Here is an 18,101-nt window from a genome sequence, read left to right on the forward strand (position 1 = left end):
TGTACAGCAGAAAATAACACAACATTGTAAAACTATTATACTCCAATAAAGATATTTAAAAAAACTATAAGGATATATTGCACAACATGGGTAATATAGCCAATTTTTATATTAACTGTAAATGGAGTATAAGCTTTAAAAATTGTGAATAACTACACTGTACACCTGTAACTTACATAGTATGGTACATCAACTATACTTAGATTACAAAAAAATTAAAAAAAATAAAGTCATTGTAGATTTTAAAACCTTATCAGAAGAATAAGAAAGGAGAACTGCCAGTGTAAACACTAAACCATGGACATGAAGTTTGGACTGACATTTTGAGAAAAATTGTCAAATGAAGTTTAAAAGGATTAAAGTGTGAGTAAAGAAAAGAAGATTGGTGTGGACGACAGAAAAAACAGAGAGCCAACATACAGATTATTATTAGGGACCATGAAAAAGAGAAAGAAGACATGAAACAGAAAAAAGTATTTGAAAGTAATATTAAGAGAATACTTTGCTAACATATAAGAAAACTTGAATTTTCAGATCAAAAGGGGCTTACTTTGTTTCAAGAAAATTAATAGATTAAGCGAGGGCTAAATCTTGATGAAGTTACTGAAAATCAAGGATTAAGAAACACATTCAGGCAAAAGAAGCAGGTCTCAACAAAGGACAATAAATTGGAATGTCAGATTTATTTTCAGTTAAATTAGAAGCCTACAGACAATGGCATTATATGTCCAGGAATGGGATTGATGGATCACCTAGTGGCTTTAAGTTTTTTAAAAAACCTCCATACTGTTTTCCATAGTGACTGTACCAATTTACATTCCAGCCAACAGAGTAAGAGGGTTCCCTTTCCTCCACACCCTCTCTAGCATTTATTATTTGTAGACTTTTTGATGATAGCCTTCTGACCAGTATGAGGTGATATCTCTTTGTGGCTCTGATGTGCATTTCTCTAATAATTAGCAATGTTGAGCATCTTTTTATGTGCTTGTTGGCTATCGTGGAGAAATGTCTATTTAGGTCTTCGGCCCATTTTCCAATTGGATTGTTTTTTTTGATATTGAGTTATATGAGCTGCTTGTATATTTTGGATATTAAGCTCTTGTCAGAAGATAAAAACCCTAATCTGAAAACAATCCATGCACCCCAATGTTCATACCAGCACTATTTACAACAGCCAAAACATGGAAGCAGACTAAATGTCCTTCAACAGATGAATGGATAAAGAAGATGTGGTTTTTATATATATATATATATATATATATATATATATATATATATATATATACACACACAATGGAATACTACTCAGCCCTAAAAAGAATGAAATATTGCCATTTGCAGCAATGTGGATGGACCTAGAGAATATCATACTAATTGAAGTAAGTCGGAGAAAGACAAATATTATATGATATCACTTAAATGTGGAATCTAAAAAATAATACAAATGAATCTAAATACAAAACAGAAGCAGACTTACAGGCACAGAAAATAAATGTATGGTTATCAAAGGGGAAAGGGAGGGAGAGAGGGATAAATTAGCAGTATGAGATTAACAGACACAAACTACTGTACATAAAATAAATAAGCAACAAGGAGTTACTGTGTAGCACAGGGAACTATATTCATCATCTTGTAATAACCTATAATGGAAGATAATCTGAAAAAATACATATAACTGAATCACTTTGCTATATCACCTGAAACTAACACGATATTGTAAATCAACTACACTTCAGTAAAAAAAAGACAACGATATTATACACAGATTTGAGGGAGAAGGGCCATATACACATTTCCCATGCTTTAATAGGATGTTCATGAGGCCAAGGGAAGTAGTACACACAGTAAGCATCTCACTTTCACCTCCCTTTTTCACCTCACTTCTCCTACCTCCTTCTCTTCATCTTAAGCCACACAAATTCTCCTCTTTGCCTTTGATGGTTAAAATCAGCAAATATCTTTTGTAACCCAGTATGCTCCTCGGGTCACAGCTCTATCCCAAGCAGCTTATCAAAACACTTCTAAAAATCAAAATAAATAGAACATTCTCCTCTAAAGGAAAAAAACCAAAACAAAAAATCTTCAATTAATGAATATTTTTAATCATTCAGAAAATTTTTCTCCCATGTGAAAACATATACCATTTCTTTCAGATTATGTTAACATGGGAAACATGGTTTGAGAACATAAGTATATACAATAATTATTTAATAACTATTATGTTAACTAAATACCTCTAGTAGCTATGACTGTGTAAATTAATTTCAATTCCAAGATACCCGCACTGATTTTTCAATGCTTCTTGAAAAGAAATAATGAAACACTTTTAGAAGATCCATGAATCTGTTTTGCATTAGTTAAACCTTTAGTCTGCCAATGATAGAGTTTGTATTAAGTGATGTTATGAATAAAGGATATTTTAAGCTACCACTAAGAAATCTTTATATGCCAGCCACTGTGCTGTATGCTTTAGATGTATCATTTTATGTACCCTCATGATAACTCTCATTATGTGGTCATAATAGAAAAGAAAATAAAGATGTATAAAAGATGTCTGTGCCTGAGGTCCAGCAGCTATTAGTGGGGAAGTTAAAATCAAACCCCACTTGTTCTGACTCTATACTCTTACTCTTTGTTACAATGCTATACTATCTCTTAGAGGTGTTTTGCAAATCCTTTTCTAACTGTTGATAAAATTAAAAATTTTAAGGTGGAGTTAATATATTTGATTAGAATTGGCATAAAATTTTATATAAACTTCTCTTATTGGAAATGTAGAAAATTAAATAACATAAACATTCTCCAGAGCACCTAAAAATGATGGACAAAACATAACCAACATTATTTTAAATGTATATCTAAGCGCCTCAAAAAGTCAGCAAAACATCAAGGAATCCAAAATGAAGAACATCTTTATCCACTGACAAAGGGACATGAAAAGGAAGCATGTCTGTTTCATCCTTGGCTCAGTATGTGAAAAATTATCCTTTGATCATTTTTATTCATAGGCCTCCCTCACCCAGATATGAAGCTTGAAATTATTCTACCTGCAAGGTATGGGAAACCTAGAGGCAAAAAGTGAATATGAAAAGTGGTCCTTCGCTGATGAAATCCCTACGGTAACTGGAAGAATAAAATGAAAATTCTCTCTGGAGAGAAACTCCCTCAATTAAGGCCACACAGGTTTTTACAAAAAATTAAACTCTGCCAAACATGAGTTTATAACCACATTAAAATCACAAAGGACACAATGAGTGAGAAGTAGCAGAAAGAATGAATAGTGTTCTGGATTTGACTCATACTGGCTTGTGAAAACTTATTGTTAAGTGTTCAGGAATTTTGAGAGTCAGTTGTTTAAACCATTGGCAGCCTGAAATTTACTATAGGCGAGTATTTACACCAGAATCACTGGAAAACCCTATAAATGATCAGGGATATTTTTAAACCACCACACCAGAATGGCATAACCAGATTATGAGTTATGAGACCTTGAAATTATTAAATACAAATATTTGCAATAGGTATTTTATAATTATTAAAGATATATGATAAGGGATGAAAACATAAGAAATGGAAAAGATAGTAAAAAGAAAAAGACAAATTTATAAAAGAACCAAGTAGAATGTTTAAAAAAACTACCATCACTAAAATGAAAGAATGGTGAACTGGAAGACAGAACTGATGAAATTACACAGAATATAGCATAGAAAGATAATGATACAGGAAATGTTAGAAAGGATAAAGAGATATGGAAGATAAATGCGCTAGTCTAATATACACCTAACAGTTGGTCTGGAGGGAGGAAGAGGCAATGAGGAGGGAAGCAATATTTGAAGAATACTGGGATGGTTTTGATGCTCCTGGAATTTATAAAAGACATTAATTCTCAGATTTAAAAATCGCAATGATTCCCAAGTAGAACAAATAAAACTAAATTTATAACTAGTTATGTTACAGTGAAATTGAAGAACCGAGTATAAAAAACATTTTCTACAAATATAGAGAAAATATTACTTCAAAGAAACAAATATTAGATATACAGGAGAATTCTCAGAAAAATGATACAAGCTGGAAGACAGTAGACTGACATTGTTAAGGTGTAGAGGGAAAAAAAAGTCAACCCCAAATTTTATAACCAGCAAAATTATTATTCAAAATTAAAACTGAAATAAAGATATTTTCTGTGGAAAAATGACTTTAACAAATTCCCACAGAAGATGTAAGAAGTTTATTTTTAAAATAAAGAAACTGAAATGAAGCACTGAGTTAGGAAAAAAATTGGGCAAATAGTTAAACATGTATGTAAATGTATTAGACTGAATAAAATAATAATGAGTATTATTTCTAGATCATGTTCTGAAATGAGTGCTGTTTACTTTGCCATGGCCTCTCTTTCTGCTATTTTTTTAAATTTCTGGCAAAAATATTTTATATTGAATGGAGACATAAAGTGCTCATGAGATAATACGGGACCTGTTGCAGAGAAGCAAAAGAAGAATATTACATTGGATACTGAAATGTAAGTTTTATGGCATCCAGAAAGCTTTCTGAGAATCAAATGGGGAAATAGAGGGTAAAGCTCAGCAGACAATTAAGTAATAGTGCAAATCCTTTGACATTATGAGAATCATAATAAGCATCACTGTAGTTAGGGTGAATTTACAGGCAACTATCCCAACATTAGGTTATGTCTAGATACATGTTGTTACTTTGGATTAGCAAAAGGATGATGTTGCTGGGATCAGTTCACTGGGACTATGCTCTCACAACCCCTTACAGCACTGATTTAGCTTGCTTTCCCTTTTTCAGAATCTAATTCTAGTTCCCATATCAAAATACTTCAAAAAATACTAGAGAATAGGAGCTATAAAATTAAAATAGGTACTTGCCAACAAGTATATTAGAGTTGTTTTTAAAAGAGTAAACACCTCCATCTTTCAAACAAATCAGACTGCAAATGGAAGGGAATCTTTGTACCCTTCAATCCTGACTTTTTCTGTGTCTAGAGAATAGTAGATACTGATAGATACAATTGAAAAGTTCAGGATGGCAGCCATAAAAGCAGTCCCTGAAAACTCCCATAAAACTTTAAGCAAAGAAGTGAGAATAAATATTCTAAGGAATATCCTTATCGAGTGCGTACGGGATGGCGTTTAGGGTGAACAATCAGACAGTGACCAAAATACATCATTTAGCTGCAGGTTTCAATGCAGTAAAGTGGGGGAGCAGTGTGAGAGATACTGTCTCTGGCGGGTGCTGATGCAAACACAAGGGGTTGGGTGGAAAACGAGGTGCTCATAAGAGGAAGACCAGGAGAGTTCTAAAGAGATAGGTGGCAGGCATCACCCACAGCAATTCCTTCATTTGAGAGAGCAGATTTCATTTTTTATAGTAATTAAAGGCAGAGAGTAGGCACCTATACTTCCAGAAAAGGTGGTGTTAAGTGTCCCAAATTCAAGAATTTTGGAATTCTTCAGAAAAGAAATTGAGGCTTTGTTGGCTTCAAGTGTAGGAGGAGGAAAAAGAAAAAGAAAAGAAACCCGACCTTACCACACAACCTGTACTCTGCAGCCCAGAAAGTTATTATCTTTGCCCAGAGAATGAGGCCAATCTAGGTGTAGGAGGAGGTAAGAGAGAAACCGCTTTCTAACATAACCTTTTAAAATTTGAGGATAAGGCTCTCTACCAACAAAACAAAACAAAACAAAAACAAACCAATAAAAATAGTCTCCAGCTTTAAAAAACATCAGCAAATATAACTATGCATTTAATCACTCCTTTATGTAGAAAGCTACTTATTTTTGAAAGAGCGAATTATTTTATAGTAGTTCAGCATTTTTACCACAAATGCAAAATAAAGAGCTGTATTCATTTCAGAAAAACATTTTTCTGAGTCATTACACAAAATGTTTTCTAAAGGAAATAAGTTAGAAGCAGAACACCTAAATTAGAAGATATATTACCATCCTTTAGAGTGAACTATCTTTCCTACTCAGTACTGTACAGCAATGAACAAAATGCAAAAGTTCACTGTGACCTGGTGAAGGTAAGGGAAGTGAGTCATTAAAAACAAGAATCATACACAACTAAGAGACCAAATAACTCAAACATAATTCTCATAATCAGAACATAGCTGCTGAAGCAAATAAGAACGATCTGTAAATCTATGTCATGACATGTCAAAAACATTAATATTTCTGATCTCTGATATTCTACCATAAGATTATTAACTCTTTTAAAAGTTTTTCAATGTTCACTCTCTTTTTTTAATGAGATAAAATAGACTTATAACATCAGATTAGTTTTAGACATACCACATGATGATTCATTATTTGTAGAACTATTTTTTTTTGTGATGAGAACTTTTAAGATCTACTCTCTTAGAATCTTTCAAATATACAATACAGTATTATTAGCTATAGTCACCAAGCTGTACATTACATATCCATAACTTATTTATTTCATAACTGTAAGTTTGTACCTTTGGGCCATTTTCATTCATTTCACCCTCCCCCATCCCCTGCCTCTGTCATCAAACAATTTGTCCTCTGTATCTTTGAGCTCATTTTCTTTTAGGGTCTACATATAAGTGAGATTATACAGTATTTGTCTTTCTCTGTCTGACTTATTTCACTTAGAATAATGCCCTTAAGTTCCATCCCATCCATGTTGCCAAAAATGGTAAGATTCCACTTTTTTATTGTTGAATAATGTTCCATTGTATATATATAATATACATCACATATTCTTTATCCATTCACCCAACAGTGGACACTTTAGGTTGTTTCCATGTTGTAGCTATTGTAAATAATGTTGCAATGAAAAGGCAACTACCTGAATGGGAGAAAATATTTGCAAATCATGTATCCATTTAAAAAATAGGTAGAGGATCTGAATAGGTATTTTTCCAAAGAAGACATACAGATGGCCACGAAAAGGTGCTCAACATCACTAATATCAGAGAAATGAAAATCAAAACCACAATGAGATATCTCCTCGCACCTGTCAGGATGGCTATCATCAAAAAGACAAGAAATAACAAGTGTTGGTAAGGATATGGAGAAAAGGGAACCTTCATGCACTGTTGGTGGGAATATAAATTGGTGCAGCCACTGTGGAAAACAGTATGAAGGTGTTCAAATACACTAAAATAGAACTACCATATTATCCAACAATGCCACTTCTGGGTATTTACCTGAAGAAAATAAAAATACTTACTCGAAAAGATATATGCACTCCTATGCTCATTGCAGCATTATTTACAATAGTCAATGTTCTCTTCTGTTTCATCTTTTGTTATTCAAATGGACTCTATTAGAAATGAGAAACCTAAGAAAAGTGACAAACATGAAGAAGGAAAGAAAAAAGAAGGAAAGATGGAAGGAAACAAGGGAGGAAGAGAACATGGGCTCTACTTTCAGTAGTGTATAGGCAATTATTACTTCGGTGAAACTCTTCTAATTATTGAAGAATTGAACCTTAAGCAACTCTTATCGTCTTTTAAAATAAGTTGTAATTCTCAGTAGACCACAAGTACACTCCCCCTTACTCCAGAAATTTATTACAGGACTAGCAATTAGAATCTAATCCAATAAATTGACTACCTTCTTCCTGGTTTCCGTGAGTTAGGTTACTGACCTCCAGACTCTTACCACTGACTATCCCAGGAAGAACAACATCAGGACTGCAACATATCAGGGTGTGCTGCCAGCTTCTTTCTAACAAACCTCTGTGCAAACCTACTTATGAAATAATTAAATGCACCACTATGCTATTTCTCAGTGTGTGATGCTGACCACGGATTGTAAAGGTTATCTGATGGAAAAAAAAGAGGCAAATAATTTTGATATATAGCTAATTCCCAGGGTAAGAACTCATGGTTTTAAGTGTTAGATACCATTATGAATAAACCTTTTAAGCATCACTTTAAAAGAACAATTTAGAGGGCCAACAAAAGCCAACAATTTGGAAGAAGTGTAACTGAAGATGAGTTATTCTACCAGGTATCAATATGTAGCTTGATACCTGTAATATTTCAGAGTGTGTGGTAGTGGTGCAGGTATATACAATGGAACAGAACAGAGAAGCCAGGAAGAAAAGCAAACACATACGGAAATTAGATATATAACAGAAATGGATTACAAATTCCAGTGGAATTTGTAATTGGAGTACTGTCAGAAAAATATTACAATTACTTTTTATATTTTTAGTAAGGAAATAAAAAGAAATTAAGCATCACTAATATATAATATAATTTGATAGTAGCACATATGTATAATTTGCTTATAAATAGACCTGAGTTGGGGGTGGAGGCTGAGAACATTTTTACTTCTACAGGAGTGCACTATCAAAAACATATTGAAGACCATGTGTCAATAAATGTGCTCTGGCAACTGGTTATCCATATAGAAAATAAGGTTTTATTCTTGCCTCCCTACCTAAGAAGATACTTGTAGGTAGGTTAAGGACATGAGTGTGAAAAAGAGACTTATAAGATTTTAGATGATTTTTAGTAGATTATCTGTATGATTTCAGGGTTAAGAGATATAAAGGGAGAATACTGACACGTGATTATATAAAAATTAGAAAAAAGACATCATAAATAAGGTAAAAATTTAAGACATAGATTGCAAAGGACTAGGAGAGAGTATAGAGGTAAGTTGTATGGATCAATAAGAAAAAAGACAAACAATCCAGTTGAAAAATGGCCAATAAATATGAACAGCTAATTAATGGAACAGGAAATATAAATGTCCAATAAAGATAGCAATATTTGCCTTCACCACTAATCCAGGACACAAAAATTAAACTGAAATTGGATACCAATTTTATGACCATCAAATTAGAAAAATTTTAAAGTCTGAAAATACCAAATACAGGTAAGGATGCATAATAACAAGAACTCTCAAACACGGGTGGAAGCAAAGACTCCAGAGGGTAATTTGGTGATTAGGTAACATTTAGTAAGTTTGAAGGTACATAATATCTTAGTGAACCAGACTTAATTCCTTTCTAGATATACAACCTAGAGAACTTCTCAAATATATGCATAAAGATACAGGTACAAGAATGTTTATTGCTGCATATTTTATAATTATGAAAAATTAGAAATAAATATCCATTAATAGAAGAAAGTGAAAAGCACGATGGAATGTTTGTAAAATGAAGTATCATAGAGAAGTTAAAATGTAACCCTAGCTACATGTACAAATATAAACGAATCTCAAAAACACAACATGGAGTGAAAAAGCAAATTGAAGAAGTACATGTACAGTGTAATGCCATGTATATAAAGTTTAGAAATATTCAATACTGTACTGCATTACTCAAGAATTCATATACAAGAATTATGAGTATGAATATGTTGAGCAATAATTCAGCATATTGGTTATTTGTGAATAAGAAATGAACTTAATGGGTTTAGGGAAGGACAAATCAGAAGTTTCAAATTGCCTGTAATGTCTTATTCCTTATAAAATACAACAAAAATGAAGAAAATATGAAAAATGATCTGATATTAAAAATTGAGTGATGGACACATAGGTGTTTATTCATTCAATATTTTGGTAGGCTTGATATATTCCACAGTTAAATAATACAGCAAGTGTTTATTTTATGGGGAAATCACCAAAAAAACCTCTTATAGGACAATCATTAAAACTTATATAAATAGGTATTTTTGTCTTAGGATAGATTTTCAATTATATTATTATTACTGTATATGAATTCAAGAAGTGCTACATATCAAACATTTTAGATAAAATGCTGATGAACTCTGGGAAATGATTAGCTGACGTAAAAAATGGCTCTACTGGAGGAAAGGTCCTGCTGCCAAAGGTTTGTGAAATTAGTTGGAATAAAATTGTTTATAAAATGTGAGAGTAGAAAATCAATAGATTTTTGTATGTAATTAAAATATTTGTGTTTAACTAAAATAATAAATTAAATATTATATAAGTAAACACTTGATTATTTCAGCTACATTCCCAGAAGTTTACGTATTCATTTTGGTCAGGACACATCTGCACCTTCTAATTGGAAAGACGGGGGACTTGCCCTGTGGTCCAGATAGCCTGGGACAGTGTCAGTTTACATCTGTTATACTAGTTTAATTATTCCTATGCTCCATTTTATTCTCAGCTGTATCCTGATTTGAATGATAAATTTTATGGTCACCAGCAATAAAAGGTAGTTTACTGATTGAAATAAATTATGCAAGGGGAGAAAAATCCATAAGATTTCAGGAGAACTGAGACACAGGATGGTAACAGAGAACGTTGCGAACGTGATGGGAACACAAGAAAATTAAGGACTATATGCTCATATTTCTGCCTATTTCTCTTTCTAATCTCTGAGGCTGGGGCTGAAGTCAATTACAACAGCTCTGTGGTCTTGCTGCTGACCCTGCTCTGATGCTACTTTAGATTATGTCCCTGGAATGGACATCCTCCCCTTTCATCCCAGTTCTGAGTCTTCTCTGAAGTTCTCTTCTCCTTGTTACTCTATTTCTTACTGAGCATCTGTCTTGTTGATGGCTGGAACCCAAGTTTCTCTTCTGAACAAACCCAAGTTTCTCAGTGGCTGGGTGCCTCATCATTTTTACTTTGGTCCATCTTAAATCACTTTTCCATTATAATAGTAAGACCATTAAAATAAATGCAATCATGGAATGGAAGACTGCTTCAAGGGCTAGCACCCTTCCTCAAAGTGAAAAACACTACATTAGACCATATCCCCTTTGCCTCCTCCAAACACTCTTTCTTGTGTCCTGGAAATGACTACAGTTGGACTTCATGTTCAAGAATGTATAGAGACCTGTACTTCAAATGACTTCAAAATAATAGTCACAAATCTTTAGTGAGCACTTCTTAAACAAGTACTTTGGTGGTAAAACACCAAAATGAAATTCCTGCTTGCAAACAGTTCAATCTTGGATTAGGAGAAAATCCTTGAATGGGATACCAGTAAACAGTTATAAAGCATTGAGGTGAGTACTATAACGAGGGTATACAAGAAGCTATGGGAAGAGAGTGAATTCTTGGTGCCTCATGTGGGCTGGGGTAGGGTGGCTGGGTCTCATGACTTCCACTTTGGTCAACCTTGCATTTCAAGCGTAGGAATGCTGAAGTAAGTACAATCAGGGCAAGGTCCAATCCAGGCTGGCTCAAGGGCTTTCAACCTCCCCAGATATGAAAAGCACTACTTTGAACTGTGTCCCCACAAAACCCCTGCCCCTGCACTGACTGGGGTGATGGGAAGATTTCACAAAAATCGTGACACTTGAACTTAATATGAAGGATATGTAACAGTTCACAAGGAGTGAAAGGAGAATGGTGCAGGAAAAAGTCAAATGTGTGCAAAGACCAGTGAAAGTTGGTGACTGGAGTGTCAGGTTCCCCAAGGATTGGTGGGAGTAGGGCTTAGAAAAAGAGAGAGCAGTTGCTAGGTGATGAAAGGGCCCATGTGCTGCATTTAGAAATCTGGGCTTTATCCCACGGATGGTCCACAGATGGTTTATTAGAAAGATCACTGGTTCCACTGCATACAGAATAGAGTTCAAACTCCAGATCCCAGCTGGCCCAAGATAGCTTTCAAGCTTCATTTTTTGCTGTTCCCAGTAAACAGTTGACTTTCCAGAAAAATCGTCACTGAATGCATCGTTTTTCAGTGTAAATACCTTTCTCCTTTTCCACTTATAAAGTTTCTATTCACTCTTGGAAAGCCTCCTCTCTGAAGCTTTTGCCAGCTCCCTCAGATAGAATTAATTCATTCTTTTGCTCTACTTGCATAGTAATGTTTGGAACTTCTCTTAAATCACCTACTCTTCTGTTTGATAATTATTTTATTACTGATTAGACTGTATCATGTTCACAGGCAGCAAAGACAGAACTAAGCAGGGTGCTTAACACAGTGGGCATTCAAAACATATTGGTCTCATACACTCCTTCTCAGAAGGTAACACATACCATTTACGGTACATGATCTGTGTTAGGTGGTATACTGAATATATATTTAAATAGTTATGAGTTTTTTAAACCTGTGTTAGGAAAATTATAACTATAACATCCAACTCAGGATTTCAGAGACATTATTGCTTTAGGAAATGACTAAAGAAAATGAAAATATTAATCAGAGTAAAGGTTCAGGAGTGATTCTCCTCCCTGATACTCCCCATTAACTGACCCTGCTTAATACATTCCACAGCACTTATCATCATTTGACATATATATTTATTGCTCTTCCCCCCAGAGTGTAAGCTCCATGAAGACAGGGATTTGGTCCATTTTGTTTGCTGCTAACATTGCCAGAACTTAAAATAGTACCCAGTAAGTGTGAGTGTGCAATGTCTAGTTACTTAAAGAGAATGGGGGAGGGAAATAGAAAGGGAGGGGTTGAGAGAGAGAGGAAGGGATGGAGATTAATGTACTTAACCAATTCATGGAGTCAGTTTTTGAGCTGGAAGGGACTTCATTATTCTCATTTTATAGACAAAGAGACTGATGCTCAGAAAGGGTTGGTGACTTACTCAAGACTGCATAGGCAGTGAGTAGCAGAGCCTAAACTCCAACCATGTCACTTAATGAGAGGTTGGTGAACATCCCATAACATCTTCTTATAGGCAATACAGACAAATGGAGGTTTACTACTTCTCTATAACAAACTTCAACATGCTGGAAATCCACAGCATTAATGAGATGGTATTGATTGCTTCATCCAGACACCAATAATCAAGACAGAAATAAGAAAACTAGGATTTTCTGACCCACCGTCTTATAATGTAAATATCAGACAGTACGTTATTGATGAAAACATCATCATTACCTCCAAGAACCATGCCAGCCTGACAGCACTTTCTAAGGCGACACGCTGGGCAGTTTTTTCTGCGGATTTTATCAACAATGCAGTCGTTTCTTCCAGCACATAAGTAGTTATGCTGCCCTAAAAAACAAAAAAGTAAAAATTATTTTTATAATATCTAAAGACCACCGGAAAGTTTATGCAGTGACAACTGAAAAAGAGGAGAGGTGCACATTAGCAAGTGCATGACTGTCTCAGCCAGCCTCTTGCTTGCATAGCTGAATGCTGGTAATACCCCAAACTTGCTTAATACTTTACCCATGCCTTCAGGAGCATGAGGGGAAATACAGCTTAGAAACCAATTCTAGGACTCCTTTAAAAATATTTTGTAAAAAATTTCTGTGCATCTTACTAATGGCGTCAGCATCAGAATGCTCTTAGATCATTGTTATTTGAAGATTAGCTATACGTGGCTGATAAGCATTAGTGTGTTAAGATAGGCAAGTTCTAGTAAAACCTTTTCTTTTTGACATATAAACCTTCAAGAAAACAGATACAGACAATTAAAGAAGTCTCTGTAATAGGCTTTTTATAAAACCTATGTGTTTAATTCTTAAAATCCTGGAGCTAGCTCACTCTTAAAGGATCTCATGAATTTGAAGAGCATGTAAAAAAAATGTCATTAACTGTACTGACTTTATTGTCTGGTTTATTTTGGCTACAAATTAAAAAACAGGATAATAGAAATAATGACAAAGGGAGAAAAATTTAAAACAATGAGAAGAATTCAATTAAGAGGAGGACAGAAGAATTATAAAAAAATAAGGGTAAAACGTGATCCTGGGGTCATTTTGTGTAGGGGAAACCACTTATACCCTTCCAAAAGTCTGGAATAAGAATTTAATATTCAACGATGATGATTATTTAAACCAAAAATATGTTATACTTAATAAGGCATGGAGCAATCTAACTTACTTAGATTAAACAAAAGTGAAAAAAAAATTTTTCAGCTTAAACATGTAAATATTTATTAACTAGAAAATTTACTGCTTTGGCACTTCTTCTTTTCCAAAAAATTCCTATGAAACAGACTGTGAGACTTTTAATATCATCAGCATACTTAAACATAAAAAAATAATTTTAAAAATTATGGAATTTTCCTATTGTATTTTATATTAGTCTACATTAAAATCAGATCCACTCTTTTGGCCAAAGTTTGTAATACAGGAACACAGAGGTACCTTAAATGTGTGCTTAACTGAGCAGGGAAAAGGTTACGCTCCAATGGCGAATGGTCAAAAGGCCATGTCTATGGGATAGCTAATAACAAAATGGTTCTTGACCTGGGGTATTTTTGGATAAGAACAGACAGTCTTTTCTTAAAAATGTATTCCTCCGCAAACTTATATTCATGTACTCTCACATACTAGTATTCATTCTCTTGTTTAGGAGTCCGGGGCATGGAGCTTTCCTCCTAATAAAGGGCAGTTATGAAGCTTCACATCCATGCCCACTAGATGAGCAGAATGTACTGCGTGCTACTTTCCGATCTAACTATGGTTTAATTTTTTTCCACAAGTTATATTGGCAGGCTGCAGGAGTGAGTGTGGAAGTAAAAGTGTGTGTAAGTTTATCTATCTATTTATCTATTGATCTATCATCATTTATCTAGACTCTACACTGATTTCTCACGAGAGAACAGACAATAGAAAGCAAGATTTTCCATGTTATCCAGAGAACAAACTTAAACAAACAGTGTCAGAGATGTAATTGTTGTTTGAAGGGAGGCTGTTCTACTCTCTACTCCTCTGTCATGAATATCCAGAAACAAATCCTGAACCATCAGCAGCTGCAGTGCTGCTGAGTTTTCTCATTTCTGTTTCTTAAATGATTTACAACAGTACCCCTTTCAGTGTTTCAAAGAGTCCCCATTAGAGGGCACTCAGTCTGTTCCTGAAACCATTCCTTCCTACCTGCTTTCAAATCTTCACCATCCATTTCCCCCTTTCTCTCCTAAAATCTTTATTCTCTGCCCCTCCAACGATGTCCTCCTTTCTCCTCAAGTTTTTCCATTTCAAAAATTCCAGCATCAAGGAAAAAAAAACTGTCTCACTCTAAAGTCTCCTTGACTTCATCCCTTTCTTTGTCATCTAAGTTGTTGAAAAAGTCATCTATATTTACAGTCTTTATTCAATTTCCTTTACTCCTCAGCATACTGTAATTTGGCTTATACATTCACTGTTCTTATAAAGTGGAGTAACGTCGTCAAAGATTTCTTCATTCCTAAATACAGTGAATTCTTCCTTGACTTTCTGTACAATTTGCTGTGGGTGATTTCTCTCCACACCTGTCCCCCATTTTATTTGAAGCATGTCTCTTCTGACTTTTCATCTTCTTTACAACAGTTCAGTTTAAGTTCCCACTGCTGATCCCTCTCCCTTTGCCTATTCCTTATATGTTGTATTCCACTGTACACACTAGGTGGGTAGTCTCATCATCTCTGCATGGCTCCAAAATCTCATCCTGAGCTCGGACCTTCCAACTACCTCTCTGTAGGTACCTCAAACTTAAAATATATGAACAAGAATTTAGTGATTATCTGGTCAAATTGTTCATTTCATAAATTGTATCATCAGAGAAATTTTGTAACAAATTAAGGAAATTCAAAACAGAAAATCATCTACAATCTCATTATCATGCAACTATTTTCATTTTCGTGTTTTCTTCCAGTCTGTCTATACAGACCTAGAAGGTATTTAACATCTATTTGTTAATATTTGTTAAGTAAATATATATGCACTTTTACAAAATCCTCATTAATTCAACAAATATTTATTGAGTGTTTACTGAGTATGTCCCAACGCTGTTTTTTGAATAATCCCTTTTCCCCACTTAATTGAAACGCCATCTTAACTGCGTATACTGCAGTGCTGAAGAGCAGTTACTGAAGTCTGATTGCTTGTTCAAAGCTCATATCTGGGGCTTCCCTGGTGGCGCAGTGGTTGGGAGTGCGCCTGGGATGCAAGGGGCGCGGGTTCGTGCCCCGGTCCGGGAGGATCCCACGTGCCGCGAAGTGGCTGGGCCCGTGAGCCATGACCGCTGGGCCTGCGTGTCCGGAGCCTGTGCTCCGCGACGGGAGAGGCCACAGCAGTGAGAGGCCCGCGTACCGCAAAAAGCTCATATCTGAAACCTACAATCTGTAGGATAATAATAATAATAACAACAGACAATTACTAAGCACTTACTATGTGCTAGGCACTGTTACAAGCTATTTGCATATATTAACTCATTTAATCATCACAGCAACCTTAGGAGGTATTATTACTCCCATTTTATAAAATTAACTGAGGCACAGATAAGTTAAGAAACATGCTTAAGGTCACATAACTAGACATTTTAGCTTAATTAACCCAAGAGGTTGTATAGGAAGTTAAGGGTATGAACTTTGGGGCAATACTGCTTAAGTTCGAAATTCAACCTCACTACTTATTAGCTGGGTGACCTATGGCAAGTAAAAGGAAGATAATGTTAGTACCTTGGGCCACAATTAAGGACTAAATGAGCTCATGTAAGAGCTTAGGATAGTCTGGTATATAGCAAGTACTTAATGACTGTCTACTACAATTATGATTATTATCACATCCCTAAATGCCAAATACAGGTAGATCTGTTCTAGATATGACCCAAGAATTTTGTACCTAGCCAAGTTTTTCACTTTTAAAGGCAATTGAAAGACATTCTCAAATATGCGTAAAATCAGGAAATAAGGCCCTGATATACTACTCTTCCTAAAGAGATTCCTAAAGATGTAACCTAGCCAACAATAGATGAGTTACAATAGAGAATGCATGAGAGAAGAAGTCTGGTGTGAAAGGATTGATAACAAGTTCTAAATAAGTTGAAATATATATTTAAGTATAAATAAAGAAATTATAGTTACCAAATAGAATGCAATCCTTATAACTCTTGGGGGCAAAACCGATAAGCATTTCAAGACTGCATGTTTGATGGGAAGGAATATCTCTGGCAATTAAAGCTACCAGCATGAAGTCACTACCTTGAGGAATTAGCATGACTCATATCAACATAGATTCATATAAAGAACGGAATGACAACGAAATCTGGAAGCTCAGTCCACTCGAGGCTATGGTTACGTTTAACACTAATTTTGGGCTGTCAAAACTGCAAAGCAGCTACAGCATCATGCAAGCAAATATAGGGGGTATAGTTAGAGGTTAATCTTCTCTAAGAGATCTTTTGGCTTAAGAAATGTTGCAGCCAGCCAATCCCAACTAGAGATGACTAAAATAAGCTGGCATGGGGCCCAGGCTTGCCTCCTACCACAACACTTGGCCTGGACTCAGAGCCACCAAGAAGGCAAGGGATATAGAAAGGACCACTCCATTACATGTGTCAATCCACCAAGTACCTGGCTGTATATGCAGATGAAAAAAGTTCACACCTAAAAGCACTGGCTCTGTTACAAAGTTATCTGGGAAGTCTGCAAAATACTAAACTCTGGTGGGTGCAAATCCAACATAATGTCTGTTGCTACCACTTTTCTTCAGACAGTAGTCCCAAATTTATAATCCTGGCTTCGAAAAACACATCCACATCCAGATCCACTTGCTGATTTCTCGTTAAGTCACAGATTGATGGTTTAAATTGCATATGGCTACTGCTCCGGAGTCCAACATAACATTGTCACTATACAATGAGTTTATAAAAAGTTACTATATTAAACCACTCTATGCATTCTACTTTCCAACGTCCTTGCAGTCTACCTACACCGTCACCCTCAGGAGTTACAAGACATTCAGGAGTATTTATAAGCTATGGGTCACCACAAACAGAAAGAGGGGCATAATGATCAACAATAGGAGAGTTTACCCAAATAAGAGATACTGTCTACATCTGCCTCTTAATATATACAGCATTTGCCCCTGTTGAAAACCAGAGAATTATTACCTGAAGTCTCTAATAGAGCACCATTTTTTCTTTCTCCTTGGAAAACCTCTTACCTCCTTTATGGTGGGAAAAGTGAAAGGTGAGTACTAACTACTATGTCTTTTCTTTTTAATTACTTACTCTCTTATTTTCTTTATGCTCCAGTTGTACTACATTGTACAACATCATTGTATTTCCCCAAACTCCCTAATGTCTCTATGACTCTCGCCGCTTTTCCAAATTTATCTGCTTGGCAAACTCTTACTCATCTTTCAATTCTGGTCTTAACTGACTGATCCTAGAAAGGTGTGGATTTTCTTCTGTTGTGCAACTGCACCTTCCATATCTTCCTCTTA

General features: G+C 35.1%; 1 protein-coding gene across 3 annotated transcripts in view; it reads right to left on the bottom strand.

Moving 5' to 3' along the window:
* Positions 1-18,101, bottom strand: part of PGR (progesterone receptor) — a 99,561-nt gene that overhangs the window by 49,798 nt on the left and 31,662 nt on the right. For all 3 annotated transcript variants that reach the window (XM_067750794.1, XM_067750793.1, XM_067750795.1), the window contains exon 3: positions 12,823-12,939. In XM_067750794.1, the coding sequence (XP_067606895.1) occupies positions 12,823-12,939 (117 nt within the window). The remainder of the gene's footprint in view (positions 1-12,822; positions 12,940-18,101) is intronic.

The sequence above is a fragment of the Pseudorca crassidens genome, chromosome 9 (genome assembly GCF_039906515.1).
Source record: "Pseudorca crassidens isolate mPseCra1 chromosome 9, mPseCra1.hap1, whole genome shotgun sequence".
In the NCBI taxonomy this organism is placed as follows: domain Eukaryota; kingdom Metazoa; phylum Chordata; class Mammalia; order Artiodactyla; family Delphinidae; genus Pseudorca; species Pseudorca crassidens.